Here is an 18,122-nt window from a genome sequence, read left to right on the forward strand (position 1 = left end):
GTGGGAAAATTGTCGACTGAAAAGCGCCCGAAATATTTTTGTTACGAATTTTATGAATTCTTTCTCTTTCTGCGCTATTAATACAAAAAAGTTTACTCACTTTCTTACTTTTCGGTAAATCCCCTTATATAAATTTAATAAATTAAAGAATTATATTTTCTGATTATTCTTTGTTCATAAGAATGAAGGTAATCAAGTATTATTATGGTGTCCGAGTCTTCTTTTATTATTTTCTTCTTATTTCTTACAACGAGTAAATGTAAGAAATAAAATTCTAACATAAATAAATAATGTCGTTTTGTCCTTAAAATTCGGCAAAAAATGAGCATGATTCCAGATCGTCCCTTTTATTTTTCCATAGACATGAAACATGGATGATAAAATTGATGTATCCTCAGACTGAGTAAAATAAAAAGATTTATGCAAATACCTTGCCTCGTTTTTCAAGGCGTTTAGGATCAGAGATGTGTGGGCAAATTCTACAGGCCGTTGAAATGGACAAACGGTTCAATTTTAGTTCACATTTTTGCCTCCTAAAATTCAGCACTGTAGCGGTGTCGCTCAGCTGCCGAAATGGCGAGACGTGGAAGGGCTGAAGATCGGAATCAGGTTGGAAAAATGAAGGCGGTGAATTTATTGGTTGAATTTGAGACAGTGTTAGCTAAAGGAAGTTATGGGAGCAAACTTATGATTACATTAATAATCTGTATTCCGAAGGTCGTCATGCTGTTAAAGTGAAGTCCAACGAACGATAAGAAATTAGTGATATGATTGCATGAGTTCTTATTTAGTTATATATCATGTCTTGCTATCACCAAGGTGGGTCAAAATTTTTTAAATTTTATTAAAAGGAATTTTACTTTAAGCGTTAGTTAATTCAGCGTCTGTTTCTGCACCTATCACAACAGGGAAATTTCTTTTAGGGATAAAAATTTTAAACTATTTGTATATTTTATTTTATTTTAACGTTGCTGAAAGTTACAGTCTATGTGTTAAATTGAACGAAACAAAAAATATTAAATGTTCATTAGATTTACGTCAAATCATTGAGAATATAAGTTGGAAAGTATACAATTTGATTAAAAGTTTTTTGAATGAATAAAATATGAGATCATATATAACAATTTGCAGTTATTATGGTAAACAAGAACTAATCGGATGATATAAACACTCATAACTTTATACAAACTAACATAACCTGACACATAAATCAGAAGCTTTATAAAGTCACTGCATAAAAATTGTAGTTATTATTGTACAATGAAAATATCCTGTTTGCCCGATGATAATTCTCGTACGGTTACTTCAGAACTTTGTTATATTTTACCATGATTGGAAATGCCTGGAATTGGGACCTCAACTTAATTTGTACATGAGAGGTTTGCGTGATTTTCTCCACATGGCGCGGTCATCTCACAGGAACATTATAATGCGTGGCTATGATCAGTTTCACGCCGTGTTACATGGGACGTTTAGATACCTATTATTTTATAGTTCTTTATATAATATTGAATTTGTAGTAATTATATTACTTCAAAGTAAATTAATTTCAAAAGTGCAAAGCTAATCTGGATTGGAAAAAATACTAATTTCAAAGAGGTCCCAATGATTATAAGTTTAGGCATGGCGTAAATACCTTTGAAACTGGTTGAAAAACCTATTGCATACATTTAAGAATAATAATAGTATCAAATTGAGGTGTGATTTATTAATTTTAGCAAGGCAATCTTGAACATCATCATCCCATGGAAATCATCATTATAATATTTCATAAATAACTCTAATTTGAAGCCGGTTATCAGGTGATGAGAATCTGTTGATTATTGGTTCATTGAGATGCACAAATATCATGTTGATATTTTAAAGAAAAGCTATTGACACCATTCCGCCAGTATGTCAAGATCGAATAACGTTATAATTATTTTCATTAATGAATATGAACCAGTTTAATGTAGATTTATGAGTCGACAGGGCAGTTTCTTTTCCATATATGTTAAGTTTCCAAATATGTTACAATTTCAAAATATGATCTGGCTATTCAGCTTCCAACCTAACTTCAGGCATAAAGTGCATATATCTTAGTTATATTTTTTAGTTGGATTACTCTGATTAAATAATTTTTGAATCATCATTTACCTTTTGAATCGGGGGTTCAATTTTAAATGGGAATTGAAGGTTAATAAAATCGAATGATACGAACAGGGAATCATTGAAATTATCGTATGACCAACAGCTTACGAGCAAACGTGCATCACCACTAAATAATATTCCGGTACTTGAAGCTGCAATTTAAAATTATATTCGACAAACACAAAATATGCGTCGTAAAACGTTTTGAGGAAAAATTTGATAAGAAAACTGATACTTAAATAGTCCTGGCGGATATCGCAACGACTCGTTTAATTTACACCCGGAATGAAAGGTTAATTTCATAATACTTGTTAATACTGAAAAAAGATCTATCAAGGCTTGGGGATCGAATCGGTTTTATGGGGAGAATCGCTTGCCTGACTTCGTTCCTTCACTTTGCATGACTGCAGCCCTGCAGGCATTGCATTTTCGAGAGAAGATTGCTGATCTAGGGTTGAAATAACCGCCGCTCCCCGAACTTCTTCTTTCGACGAAGGGTTCAAAGCAAGAGTTTGATTTCCCAGAGGTGAAGTGCTAACGTTGTTCATCGAGCATTCCGTCAGCGAAGAATTTGACCCTTGGCCAGGAACAGAAACTTCAGCATTCAGTTCGACTCCTGATATTCTGGCAATTGCGGAATCCTCTGAATTTTTAGACCCTTTTCCTAAATCACGAGGTTGAGTAGATGGAATTTGCAACGGAGTTGAGTAAGCGAATCGAAGGGGAGACAGTATAGTTGTGGAAGACATACTAGATACTGATACAGGCGCATAGCTTGGGTTATATAAAGTGGAGGGGCTGCAAGAAAGAGTGACAGACATCTGGGCTGGCGTGAAACTGGAGAGAGGCGTCGGTGGCATCCCAATATGGGTTGAAGTCGCGAGGGCTGGACGGTTGGCAACAGACAAGGACGAGTTAATTGGTAACTGGCCAGCAACAGAAGAGAAAGGGATCGAAGGGGTTCCTTGAGAAGCATTAACTGCAATGGAAGAAATTACTGGAAAGCGATTTGCGTGGAAGGATGAACATTGCGTGTGGTTCACGCTTGATAATAACGGAGGTGACGACAGCGGGTAGCAGCTGCCAGAGCTGGAAGACATCTGGGGGATGCCAAAGCTTGGGTTTTGCTCTATAGAGAACGGCGGTAAATGCTGTGTCATTGTTAGCGAAGATAAAGGATATACTGGCTGATGTTGATCTTGAAACTGAGCCTGCAAAAATAAAGTTTTGAGAAAGTTAGTCATATATATTAATGAATTTTTTTGAATGCGAGTTAAACTGCTATCCGATTTTCAAAGTGCTACACAAACGCTAGAAGTGAAAATCTTCGTAAATAAGCATGGATAATAATGATATCATAGTAGTTATATTTTAGGATGCTTAAGAAATATTGTACTCATTCAATTTCTGTGTGTGTGTTCCTCCTGATATGATGATGTCCTATTATCCTATTAAATACTTATTATATCCTTACTGATGTCCTATTAAGTAAGTAGTATTCGAAATAAACCGATGTCTTATTAGTTGGAAGTATATAAAAATCTCAAACTTTTACCGGTGGAGCTGGGGCTGATGAGACGGATGCTTGGCGAGATGGCGACCCTGCACAGCACAGATTGAAAATGAAGTAACGAATGAAAAAATTCAGTGAATCTTGCACGTTGTTAAAAAATTAGTCAATCAAAAAGTAGCAGTTTAACTTAATCGACAACCCACTCCATAAAGGAAACTTTTAGATAACAATCTAGAGAAGGGCAATTTGTTAAATTTATGTTGAGTTCTTGATTTATCAATAACTAATTTTCATTTAGTCTATCAATATTTCGCTTTTGAAATGAGACATATGTATATTATGGGAACGCTCCAATAAAATTGTCTGAGCCAAAAATGCTGAATTTTGACATTATTCAGAAATGAGATTAACAGTGTAATTGTTCAACTGAATAAAATTTATTGATCACGTGTTAGTTTTGAGAGTTGATACAACTTTACTTGAAGAATGAATGTTGTATGCTTTAAGGATGAAGATCGTCAGCGGTTTATAGTCAAGGAATGTAACATGTTACAGGATGTTCAGAGCGAGGCATCGCTTCGTTCTAAGGTACACTGTAGCAGCAGTGCCTCAGGCATGCCACTTTACCGACCACGTAAGATGTCGTAAAAGCTACAACGTCCACACCAAATTGTGAGAGGCTGATCCCTAGGAGTACGTTTCTAGAGCCTGCCAGCACCTTTCAAAACACCATCTAAACACACTGGACCAAATTGGATTGTTTTCGCGAAAGTCATATTGTTGCAAACGTCACTCAATTGGAAGCTTGAAAATGAGATAGATAATTTTTTTCTTGAAATCATCGAGATTTCTTAGGGCATATAATTATAACACGCAAATAAATTAATTAGCAATTTTAGCTCGGAAGTAGAAAGCTGTCGGGCTATTTTAAACGTACCTGCGAGACAGGTGGCAGGAGTTTGCATGTAAGTCATAAGCGAGGCGTCCGATGAGACCAGAAGTGGGAACTGCGTCAACGAAAAATTTTGTCTCGTGTTAGCAGGGCAGAGCACACTTGGGTCCATAGGACTGGTACCCAAATTGAAACTGGTGTCCATTGATGAATTGATGTTTGAGGAAGGTCCAATTGATCTGGGACTCAAGATGGTCCCTGGCTCTGTGGCCTGTTCGAAGTTTGGATCTTGGTTCATTTTTGGTATAGTACTTGCCATCGTTGTTGATTCTACGACTGGACTAAAACCTCCACTTACGGACACGGGCCCTAGGTAAGATTCAGCGACCGAGCCATGCGAGCCAACAAAATTTTTGGACGCTTGCGAAGACATATATTCGAGCTCGCGTTCAGGCGACGATCTTTGAGTAAAAGCTTGCACGTCGTGGGTTGATCCACGATGCGACGACGACCGGGAACTCGGTTGAGATGCCGAGAGGTTGTGCGTGGAAAGCTGAGGATGTTGGTTAGAGCGTCGCCTTTTGTGATAAATAATAGCAGAGACGCATGCCAGGATTATGAAAATAAGAGCTAGGATAGCTCCCAAGATGGCACCAATCAAACTGGGCATTTTGAGGCTAAAATTTCCACGACCGTCGAAAAATATTGATAAACCGGATTCCTCTTCATCGAAATTTTGAATAGAGGGTTCTGAAAAGAACAGGATTCGGATTTTAACAATTATTATGATCACAGTTAATGTATATTCTACAAAAGAAAGTTTTCTCTTAATTCTAATTTGATAATTATATTGTAAATAGAAGCTTCTATCGTTCAGAATATTTTTTGGCGCATCACTATTGAGAGATACTTTTTTATGAATTTATCTTAAAAACTTGTGCTTGACGTGATTGGTTGACGTACATATTTTGACGTATTCAGCCATCAGTGTGGCACACCGGCTACGATAATTAGCGGTTAGCGGATTAGCAGACTGTGCCCGCCTCTGCATGAGTCAGACACATGGTATTGGCAAAAAGTTATGTCAGGTAGAACACCGGAGCAATCATGGTTCTCACTGATATTTCCATGTGCAGAGTCGGAGGGTCTGGTACGAAGGTGCATAACGTAGGGTGCAGAGCGAGCCTGCTGAGCAACAGTGTAGAGTTTGAGCTGCAGAGCCGCGTCCCCTGGTAGACCGCGCAGTGTGAACACTGGACGCGAGCTGGACGTGTTCAGCAGCATGACATTCTGGCGCCACACCTGGCACAAGATGAACGGGTTTAAGACAGGAGTTGAACACTGGACGCGAGCTGGACGTGTTCAACAGCATGACGTTCAGGCGCCACACCTGGCATAAGATGAACGGGTTTAAGACAGGAGTTGAACATTGGACGCGAGCTGGACGTGTTCAGCAGCATGACATTCTGGCGCCACACCTGGCACAAGATGAACGGGTTTAAGACAGGAGTTGAACATTGGACGTGAGCTGGGCGTGGGACGTGTTCAGCAGCATGACATTCGGTTAGAAACCAGATGACACGCTTTCACTTTTTCAATTTATCCGAGTTGAGATGCCAAATATTTGATTTCTAAATTAAATTACAGGCAATTTTTTTCTATTATTTTTGAGATTTAAGACACGAGTTGAACACTGGACGTGAGCTGGACGTGTTTATTAGCATGACATTCGGTGGGAAACCAGATGACACGCTTCCATTTTTTTCAATTTAACCGAGCTGTAGTGCCAAATATTTCATTTCTAAATTAAATTACAGGCAAATTCTTTCCATTATTTTTGAGATTCATTAACAGGAATAGGATCCGAAAAAATTTGTCTTTACATCCGAAAATTTTTCAATTTCCCATCTCCAGCTGATTTAATCGACAACTTTAGCATGCCCATCAGTAGACTCGTTTTTCTATCATATGATTACAACTATTATGAATAGTAATAATTATGATTAATAATTAGATTATTGATGATTGAGTGCTTGATATTGTTGTCCATTGGCCGGTAAAATCTTGTTTCATGTCTCCATTTGCTTTCATACGATTCAATCCATGCAGATTCATAGATATAGTGATGAAGATACATAGATTTAATTATTAAAAACTGTATATATTTAGTGTCTATTTATGAAGGGAGACCTAGAATGAGGCACTGTCGATGAGGCAGATGGGCACTAGAAATTAATCAGGCCATGTAAGCCTCCTAGATGCCCCATGAGGCCATCAATAAGGCTTCCATAATACCGGGAATGACTTATCCGCGCACGCAAGTTCTAAGTGACCAAGTTCTGCACTGCCTTGGCTAGGAGCTTCCCTACGACGCTTTAAGTGCATTAAATGAAAAGCTGTTATCTTGTTTGCATTAGTTATTATTTTGTTATTATTTATTATTATTAGTTGTTATTTTGTTTGCCGTGGTTAGGAGCTTCCATAAAAAGATATAAGTACATTAAATGATAAGCTGTTATTTTGTTATTATTTATTATTATTAGTTGTTATTTAGTTTGCCGTGGCTAGGAGCTTCCCTACGAAGATATAAATACATTAAATGATAAGCTGTTATTTTGTTTGCATTTTGCATCAATTTTATATGCTGTTTTGCATTTCGTAGTTGATTCTTTGCGACCAATTTCTGATCTGCTTGAGTCATGAGTTTTTACGGCGCTTTATGTACACAAAATAATAACCCGAACATTTATTTGAATTTTGCACTATTTTTCTTTGCAATGTTGCATTTATTAGTTTATTTTGCTACGGTAATTTTTAGACATAGTTCGTTTGGCGCATAAACGATTTCCAAAATGTGACCAAAATTCAAATTTCAATCAAATGAAAAACATTTATTGGTTAAAGACGAAACGCAATTACAAACAGTAAGTAATTAAAAGTACCATAAATACATGATTACCGTTATTCCACATTATATTAATTATTCGAGTCGAAAAAACGTATAACAACGGTGCTGGAGTTATTAATTGAAGCGACAACTTATTGTCTTAATCAATGTACCTTAGTTCACAGTTTTCAGGATTCAACTGAATTTTTTTCTATCCTATACATCAACGAAAAAAAAGTAAAAAATAGCAAGAATAAATGTTGTTATTTACTTATACCGTATAAGGTTAAATAAAAAAGGTTTCTTTATCAAGTTTACTGATTTTACTCAAGGACATTACTGTACAGTTGTTACTGAACTGACGTTACTGTACTGATGCAACGAAAGTCTTATCCTTGATTTTATTATGGAACATGAGAATTGCATGAAATAAATAGAATTAAATAAGCGTTCAAGTCACATAAAATATTTCCTATATACAATATTTTGGTATTATAGAATATTTTTGTATAGAATATTTTGAGTTCTCATTGAATGAAAATAAGTCATTGAATGAGAGCTGACCTCGAGGGCGGTGGTGGTGCGGGCTTGAGGTGACCTCACATAGCTGAGGCCGGGGGGCGAGGGGGGGTCACCGCCCCCCACACACCAGACTTTAATGCCATCGTCGCCCCCCTCCTCCACGCTGCAGTTGCTCGGGGGGGACGGTGGATCTGGTGTGTATTAATTCAAAGGAATAATGTATCCACTCTTAAATTCAAGTTATTCAAAAAAATTCAAGGGTTGAAGCTGTATTTTGAATTTTTTGTTGCAATATTTCATAGGATAAAATGCAGTACATGAATTTTGAATGTCGGACTAGTTTTATTTATGGAAAAGTATAGGTATGCACCTATGCATATACTATGGTATGCAGCTATGGTCGGATTTAGAATGTAGAAACAAAAATTATCGGAGCAAGGATTTGCTTATTGTTGAATGTAAAAAGAACAATGCTTGATGTTTCCCTGCACCGATCATTGAATTTAAGATTTATTGAGTTTGATTAAATTACCAATAATTACAAAAATCAACATTATTATTAGTTTTTAGCTATAGATAAATAAATTTGATGCGTAATTTTTGATACGTCACTTTCAATATTCTTTGGCAATTATTCAATCATTACTTCTGTATTATCACTTAATGAGCGCATCACCGATGACTGCCTTAAACATTTGTTAACAAACTCATTTAATGAAATATGGCATTTCATAATCAAATATTTTACGAGAGCTTCAGTTCACGATGTTTCTGCTGGATGAACATTTTTGATACGTCACTTTCAATATTCTTTTACAATTATTCATTAATTGATTCTGTATTATCACTTAATGAGCGTATCACAGTTGACCGCATGAGGAACAAGTCTGCTGCTGAGTTCTGTTATCTTTATCTGCTGCTGAGTTCTCTTATCTTTATCTTAACTAGAGCGACTTGCTCACGATATTCAATAGGCACCCAATGCCAATACGTAATTGGAATTGACAAGTAAAAAATCTAATTATACTATAACGATCAAAGAGCAGGTTTTTTCATATTATAGTAGAAAAAAGTAAATTGATCATCAAACGTCTATTTCAAGTAAAAGATCATGCGTGCTTGGCAGAAATACACGCTCATTAATCTAACAGCAAAACCCATTGTAAGACAATTAAGTTTTCTTGACTTATTCTGAACTATTTTAAGAGAACACTGCCGTACGCAGTCAACTGTGATACGCTCATTAAGTGATAGTAAAGAACCAATGAATGGATAATTGCAAAAAAATATTGAAAGTGACGTATCAGAAAAGTTCATCCAGCAGAAACATAACGCACTGGATATCAGAACCAATCGTGAGACAAATAAGTTTTCTTGACTTGTTCTGAACTATTTTACATTAACATGTGTAAAGAAGGTGCAATTTTACATACTCACGTTTAAAGTTCCAACATTACAGTAGGTACCAAGGCTTATTATTGTTTCCCATAATCCATAAAAAATGCATTGAAAGAAAAATAACTTTTTGCGTGCAATGGGATTTGGGGTAACTTTTAATTGAAGTGATTAAATGAGAGAATGTAACTCCTCTCTCATTATGTATGCCTATCAGGCTCACTACTATTCTTCGATCATTATCCTCAGTATTTATTTGAAGGGAATAATTTCCAAGCTTTGCCCAAATTATTCACTGTGTTCTGTTCGCTATGTGGAGTTTTGTAACATCAATGTCTTGTCTCTCCAATGCAAACTCATTCAGCAAATGGCCAAAACCTGTTCACTTAGGGATCCCGGTCCTCAAAATCTTCTCAGTTGTGTATTTAGTCTTAAGACGCTCTGCACTCTAAGCAGCCTCAATAAACTCGTAAGATCTTGAAAAGAATTGAGGCAGAGAACTGATTTTGCTGCAAGCTTGTGGATGTGACTCTAAGTTTTACGAGCATCAGTGATGCTGAGTAACGACATCAAAGCCTCTTGGATCATCGTAAAAAGGCTAAGGACCCTAGATTCAATAGCAAAATATTTCAGGATCCATTCGAAAATTTATTTCCATTCTAGATCACCTAGTTATTATGGATCCATTTGCTCGTATCATGCACGACCGAATTATCCAGCACTGTATTTATTGTTCGGCTAGTTTGTCCAAGCATCTGTTTGTTAATTATGCATGATTGAGAGGCATCGATTTATAACTTTTCTAGATTCATTGTGAAAAATTCATATTTACTTCTCTAATAATGAAACTTCGGTATTATAGCAAAATCTTTAATCGAAAAAATTTTATTATGAAAATCCATTCAGTAAATAGTTAATTCAGTACGAGTTGAAGACAAAAATCTTTCGCCTGATATTCTCTTTTAAACGACTGTTAATTTAAGCTTTCTAAGAATCAAATCGTTTGAGGCATTGGAGTTTGCAGTGCACAATTGGAAGTTGGTTTAAGGGCTCTTGCAGTGATTACTGCCGAGGCCATCTCGAGAAGCGGAATTTTATCCGCAATGCAACTGGGCCTTAAAACGTTTTACGCACTGCCAGGACCATACGGCGAGGAAAGCGTCGATTCTTTCGTGCTGTTTACTATATCGTTTAAATCGGAAGGTTTTTGTACTTCGGTTAGCTCAGAGAAAGATTAATTAAACTCCAGCGAGCATATACCGGAAAAGATGGAAAAGATATTGAATTTGCTGTATCTATCCTTATGAAGATAACTAATTTGACTGAACTCATGACAGTTTCTAGATGATTTGGATAGGATGAACTACCAATTTAAATTTTTGGATCATTAATTTAAAAAAATAAATTAGCTTGTTCGGTAAAGCAAGATTCCACTCTATAACCTGAACCACAAAAGCACTCACCAACCACTGCAATGGAGTACGCACACGGCACCCTGCTTCTGCCTTCCATGTTTTTAGCGTAGCATAAAATATTAGTGGCCTCCCTCGCCGAAAGCGTCAGAAAAGATCTCTTCGGGTCACTTGGATCAATCTTTCCCTCAAGCACGTCTTCCCATCGCACGAAGGGAAGGTCTGCAAATGGCGGTATATCGTTCTTTTTCGCTGATTTTTCTTTTTGGTAATGGCCTTCAAGGTTAGCTTTTCTTTCTCCAGCCTGGCCAAGATTTTGATTCGTAGCGATACGAGTGTTGCTGGTATATCCTTGAATATACGTTGGGCTCGAGTTATGTAAAGCCTGCGGGTGGTGAATTGATGTGTTGATTTTGCCGCTGCTAGGCTCTGTTGGAATGAGATCGATCATTCCAGGAAAAGGAAAAGTTGGACTTTCCCCTGTAACAACCCCGCCCTTCTCAAAGGAGCGTTGGTATCCAAAGACGTCGGTCTGACGTATCCAAAGAAACTTTAAATTGTTGCCGGGCTCAGCAGCTACGTCGCACACCAGAGTGACGGAAGTGTTGCGTCCAACGACTATTATCCGAGGTTCGTTTCGTGGTGCCAAGCAGTACGGCGCGTCTGAAAATTAAATTTTAAACGCTGTTGTATTATTAGCAGCAATCTTGTTTTATATTTTCCTATCATTCTAATTTTTTTGACAGAATATAATATTTGTTGCATGAGATAACTTTTGTTACGACTAACTTCTTTATAACATTGTTTGAACGGTTAGTGATACTGTTTTGAATGACTATAATTAAAAACAATGATAACCCATCACATCTATAAAAATTCAGATATAAATATTCATTCGCTTACTTACGAGTAACTCTCAGCAGACCAGCATTACTTTGACCGTCACCCTCAGAATTGGACGCAAGGCATGTATAAAGCCCCGCATCTGCTCTACGCACAGGCCTCAGTTGTAAAATACTCCTATTGTTGCTCAGTGTGAGGTGTGAAGCGAACAGAGAATGTGATCCTAAATCATTTGTCGAATGTGGCGTGTCTGATGTGAGGACTTTGAGCGGTGCTGCTATAGACTGGATTTGTGCTGCAAAATGTGGATGATTCGACTCAAGACGCCCCGCGCTGAAATGATGATGAAACTCCCCGTAGAGTTTTGGGCCAAGCTGCGCCGGTAATGGATTTGGAGTGATTTCCTCGTCTAGGGTTTCTGCGTCGTCCGATGACGACAATAGTTGATTCCGTGGGGTGAAGACAAACGTTAAGAGATTATCTCCTGTTGAAATGAACTTCTGGTTGCTCTTCAATTCAGCGTCTGATTCGCTTAGCACGGTACCCTGCCGAAAAACAAGTGAAAACATTCTTGGACAATAGAACATATGTTGGTGGATGAAGAATATCCGATGTTCAATTTTAATTAAGATTTACTTAAACTTGTTACAGTGAGATTATCAAACAAACAAGTGCGGTAGTTTTGTTCAATTCGGTGGGAGTGAAATTATGTTGAATAGTTCAATATGAATGAAAAACGGAACTAAACCAAAATACTACATCACGAATATCTTACATGAAGTAGGATGACTATTCGGTATCACATGAAAAATCAGTGGCAGATGGATTTTTGGGGCAATTGCGTTGAGAGGAATAATTTTATAATGTAATATTAATTCTATTCCATAAATGATAAAACACACCGAGAAAAATAATTCCTATCACTTTATGAGAGTTGTAACAATACTGAAGACAAAGAGCTGCTCGGTGTTCTCATTATAAAGGTTTAATTAACAGAAGTAATATAAGACTCAATATGGCGCTACTGAATATCAATAGTTAGGCCATTTAAATTATGACGTTATTCTCTGGTCGAATTCTATATTAATTTAAGCCTGGTAAATGATTAGCGGCGGCATGTCCAATCACGGCACAATGGAACAGATTTTCTCAACATAAGCGTAGCAATTACAGGCAATAGAAATTACAGCACTGACACCAGATACAGCGGTGACCAGAAACAACGTCGCTATGTGGTAAGCCTAACAAAATGATTTTAATTAAACAAAATATTTAGAGAATCGAAAGAAAATTTGTTTTTTGCATAAAAATTAATGATATAATTTGTATAATAATTTTTCTAGGGAGCTTCGAAACACGAGAAGGTATTGCCGCATATGGTTAGGGTTTGAAATAGGTTTTTCAGTCAGTTTTTGGTTGTACAAAGTTTATAGAGAGCTGAGAAAGAAAAAGGAAAATATATTTAGCTCTTATTATGAAAATATTAAGAACGAAGTTAACTGTAGTTCGTTCCGAGTACCAGTATTAGATCCGGTTAATGTTGATAAGCAATTTCATTTCAATTTTTGATTAAAATTCTTGTTACTTAATTCTGATGCTAGCAGTGATGTGTAACTTTTGGATAATTTTGTATCATTTTTTCGATTAAACTATTTAATTTAGATTATTTATCTTTGATTGGAAGCCAATTTAATGAATAAACATGGACTCTACGATGTTTATTTTTTAACAGTAATTTCAACCTTTTTATTAAACTAACGTGCTACGTAATAGTTATGAAAACAATAATTTTCCACTAATTTTAATGAACATATGCATGTTTTAGTTGCTCCATTGATTTCAAAAGAATAATTTATGAATTTTCTTGTAACTCATTTTGATATCGATGGCGTTAACCAAAAACGTTAAAGAATGCACGAGTAACTTGTGAATGAATTTATATATATTTAATTTTGATGTATGTCTGGTAACAAATAGAACAAAATTGAATAAAACTCCAGTCAATAGGAAAATGAATAGACATTTTTCAATATCCAGGTTTCTTACGAAAATGAATTATTTCCACTTAATTAGTATTAAACATTGGTTGCCATGATCAAGAATCGCAACCATTTTTTTGAAAAACTCATGTGGAAGCGAATTGTAACTATTTTATTTAAACAACTTTTGTGGAAACACTCTTGTTTTTCGAGGAACTTGCATTAACACGTATTTAAAATTATTTATCCTGTCGTGAACATAATGAAGCGCAGTTTAATTATTCCAATAATAAACTCTGCTCTGTTTATGGCTAATTACACTGATTAAAACAACGTCAGATGTCCCGGGAAGCTGCTCAGCTACCTTGCAGTTAATCGCGGATTACCAGAGACGCGGAACTCAATGTCTGCAGTTCAGGGATTTCAGCGACTAAGTTATACCCGAGATCGTGGCTACGATGCGATATGAAATGGTCCTAGAATATCTCGATATTTGAATTTATAGAAATGAGGCAAATAATCTTTTCTACGATTAAAAATTCAGCTATTTTATTGTTTTACATCCGTCGTTAAGGCAAGAAAAAAAAAAAATTGGCAAACTTGTCGTGAAGCAGGCTTCAAGACATGTTTCGTGCAACGGACGATTCTAAATATTTCATGAAACCAAGCGGCTAATTCCCCATGTTTCATGGAACATGTGATCAGTTATGTTTCGATGAACGGATGAATGGGGGCAACACTTCCTAATTCCCAGAAGTAGATAATGAGTGAAAAGGTTACAAAAGGGTATAACAAATAATTAAGTAAATAATCATCAAAAAAATAATAAATGAATAGAGGTAAATCTGGTAATTGTTAAAGGAAACCTCATGTCAGTGAGGTAAATCTGGTAATTGTTAAAAGAAACCTCATGTCAGTGAGGTAAATCTGCTAATAATTAAAGGAAACCTTATGTCGATGAGGTAAATCTGGTAATTATTAGAGGAAGCCTCACATCAATTTAATGGAAAAAGAGGATTCGAGGATTATTAAATTGAATAAACAGTGCATTTTGCTGGGATTAAATGAATGAAGAGCAGAATAATTCAGGCTGTGCATTAGCCAAAGCAGTATTCAGAAGCTTGTTAGGAAGTACTGATCGTAAAATTTGATTGTTTGGTTTTTAGTGTTATTATGTCAACAATTAAAATCATGACTGCAATTACATTGTTTGGTAGTGTCACGTTCAATCTTTATCTATCCATCGAAATCACAGACAAACTCGACATTTAACCATTTGTAAACCGATACGTCAACTGTTTGCGATTCTGTACTCGTTAGAAGGCATATTAAATGGAGTTAACATCCTTTCATTGTCGGCTTAAAACTTCCACACATTTCCTTCCTAACGCAGCTTACTAGCGTGAGCATGAAGGTATTAGTTGAAATTGATCAAATTTATTAACGGCATCGATACACATTTTAAAATTTGTCAACCGATATATCGATTGTTTTCAATTCCATTCCTACGAGAAGGTACAAAAGGGTAATTAGAGTTACTATTAGTAGAGAGATAGCTAATAACATCCACACTTCTCTCTACACACTCTGGATTATATTTTAGCATGACTGCCTATGAAGCCATGTTACTACATGATAATAATACCATTAGTCGACAGCGGGAAGAAAACCTCAACGTATCCTCTAGAAAACATCCTGCATGCCCGAGATCACTTATGAGTCTGACAACAACAAAAGACCTAATAACTAGACTAGACTATTAACATCCAAACCTGTCCTTCCATGACCGTTCTCAAATTTTATCAACACGACATTAGAAGGCCTGATAAGTAAAATTACCATAAGTAATGAAGAACCGAAAACATCCTTAAATTTCATACCACACTCAAGCTCACATTTCAGCATGACGACCGTGGAGAGGTCAGTAATGTTAGCCCCGGTGTTGCCGACAGCGTCTCTGAGTCTCTGCTGTGCGCCGCCTCTGCCAGGCAGCTTACGGCCCCGCGCCGTGACCAGACGACACGTGAGCTCAGCGCCCGTGTGGCGAGGCTCCAAGGTGATGTCCAGCAGGCTCTCGGCGAACCCTGGCTCAGGGTTGCTCCAAGACGAGCTCACCGGAACTCCGTCCACCAGCCACTGCAGCTCCACCAGCCTGCCACCTGCGGATGGGTGGTGTATACTCCGAATGATGGGATTTTTTTTTCAGTCGGGTTGTTCAGTAGGATTTGTTCAGTTTTCAGTAGGGTTTGTTTTCAGTAGGGTTTGTTTTCAGTAGGGTTTGTTTTCAGTAGGGTTTATTCAGTAGGGTTTGTTCAGTAGGATTTGTTCAGTAGGGTTTGTTCAGTAGGGTTTGTTCAGTAGGGTTTGTTCAGTAGGGTTTGTTTTCAGTAGGGCTTGTTCAGTAGGGTTTGTTTTCAGTAGGGTTTGTTCAGTAGGGTTGCTTTTAAATATGTGGTATTTATGCTTTGTCTCGTAATATATAAGAATATTTTTAATAATTAATAAAAAACATTCTGCCACCTGAAGCAGAGGTTGTATGTTCCTAATTTGGTAATTTTTAATATTCATTTATTAGCTTATAATAAGTTTCTAAATTGCAAATGACAGAAAAAAAACTCCCACCGACGGCAGGGGCATGCATGTGTTCATAAATGGGTGATATATTTTGTGAACTTTTCATATTATAACTGAAATTTTCATTCAATAATTGAAATTTAGGCTCTAACACCAGCAGCAGTGAGTATATGTTCCGAATTCTGAACTTTTTATCGCTCAGTTAAAAGTCATACTCGGTGCCAACTAAAATTAAGAGATCGAATTTAGACCAAGTCCGACATGCAACTGAAATTCAAATGACTTGAAGCGAAAGTTCACTAAATTAAGTTCTCATAAATCCGATAATTGCACAATTTATTTGAAAAAATCGGAGCGCGTAAATAAAGTCGGATCTAAAGCATCAAAATATTGGAAAGCATTATTATGGTCGGTGAGTAATTGCAAGACTGTAAAAATGTCCTTTAGAATAGAAGTCAGCGAAAAATTGAATGAAAGAAATATGATCCTTCACTCTTTATAAACAGAGTTAGTAACCTGAATGGCAATATTGTCATTACCTATATTAGAGTTCAGGTTTGAAATAATTTAAATAAAAGGAAGAAATTACCACTGATCAATGGATATTCCAAATTTCGTATTTGTCATGGGGAGGATAAAGTTCAAATGATCAAAGAGCAGTTCTCTTCGACTTGTACACAAGCGCTCAAGAATATCGACAGTTTGTTGTCGGTGAAACCAGGCAGATAGAACATGACTTTCTCAAGAATAATTTCTTGCTAGTGAGAGCAGACACTCTGTATGCTAATAACGCCTTTCATGAAGTGCCAAGAATTGCGCGTCTCATTAAGACAGACTAGGCATCGCTGATTGTTCACTGTTGTAAGTTTGTTGATTACTATTTTAAACTGTGTCTGCGTGCCCATCAAATCAGTTATAGTGATTACAACAGCATGAATTTAAAGTATATTTCGAGGCTAATTTGTAAACTTGTGAATAAATTTAACGGCTTAAATGGGATTAGAGTTGAAAAAAATTGCAAGTAGAACAAATTTTAGGATGAGTTTCGGTAAGTATTTTCCTTTTAATGGCAACCTGAAAATGATAGCTAACTCATGGCCAAATTCTGGAAAAAACTTTATCGATATTTGGTCACCATATTCATAAAAATAAATTAATGAATCATACAGAAAAAGATATATCTATTTATTTCTTCAAGAAATATATCTATATGCGCAGTTGTAACATTGCTCTGATTCACTATTTTGCTGCACTGACATATTAGAAAAATTGACAAAGGACAATTGTGTACTAATTCAACAAATCGAAGCCCAAATAGTCAATAAATGAGAACATTGAATTAAGTGGCATAATTAAGTTTGGAGAGCGATCAACTGATTGGATTTTATGAAACCGCTCATTTTCTCGCTCATCAACAACGGCTCATTTTTGCATGAGCGGTTGCTTTTGTGTCAATTAACGAAAAGGTTGATTAGCAAAGCCAATCACACCATCAAGCATTTTCTGAAATTTCTTAAAATATAAAGATGAGCATTATTTCACATTTAGTTGAGCAAGACTATTTTCTTCACATTATGCCTCTGCTATTCCTAAATAAGACTTGAGAATTGATAAAAGATTTTTTGCCATCTTGGAAAACACTTGAGAGAAATTGAAATATTATATTAAACTTCTTGTGGAGGTATATATTAAATACAGAATAATAATTGACGTGAAACGGGCTTTTTCAATCATATAATAATATTAATATTATTATAATTGATATTTCTGCAAATGCTGCTGAATTAAACCCTGTTCAGCAATTTCTTGCATAAAAATATTTCACAGAATCCCAAGTTTGCGTTAAAATCTTTCTGCTAATACATAGCCTGCATTAAAAAATTTATCCGAACACATATCTTGTACTCATATATTTTTGTAAATCTTTTGCCTGCATATAATACATACGTGGATCCATAACGGGCATTAAAATACT

At 36.2% G+C, this 18,122-nt stretch overlaps 1 protein-coding gene across 1 annotated transcript in view; it reads right to left on the reverse strand.

The window, feature by feature from the left end:
- Positions 1 to 986: 986 nt before the first annotated feature.
- The window catches only part of LOC108675200, a 47,095-nt gene continuing 29,959 nt past the window's right edge, over positions 987 to 18,122 (reverse strand). The window contains exons 5-12 of the mRNA XM_018163192.2: positions 15,413 to 15,732; positions 11,659 to 12,139; positions 10,803 to 11,414; positions 7,987 to 8,135; positions 5,654 to 5,837; positions 4,581 to 5,285; positions 3,686 to 3,732; positions 987 to 3,341 (exon numbers count right to left, since the gene is read on the reverse strand). Coding sequence (XP_018018681.2) covers positions 2,463 to 3,341; positions 3,686 to 3,732; positions 4,581 to 5,285; positions 5,654 to 5,837; positions 7,987 to 8,135; positions 10,803 to 11,414; positions 11,659 to 12,139; positions 15,413 to 15,732 — 3,377 coding nt within the window. The 3' untranslated portion in view covers positions 987 to 2,462. The remainder of the gene's footprint in view (positions 3,342 to 3,685; positions 3,733 to 4,580; positions 5,286 to 5,653; positions 5,838 to 7,986; positions 8,136 to 10,802; positions 11,415 to 11,658; positions 12,140 to 15,412; positions 15,733 to 18,122) is intronic.

This window comes from Hyalella azteca, unplaced genomic scaffold (assembly GCF_000764305.2).
Source record: "Hyalella azteca isolate HAZT.00-mixed unplaced genomic scaffold, Hazt_2.0.2 contig2228, whole genome shotgun sequence".
Taxonomy (NCBI): Eukaryota; Metazoa; Arthropoda; class Malacostraca; order Amphipoda; family Hyalellidae; genus Hyalella; species Hyalella azteca.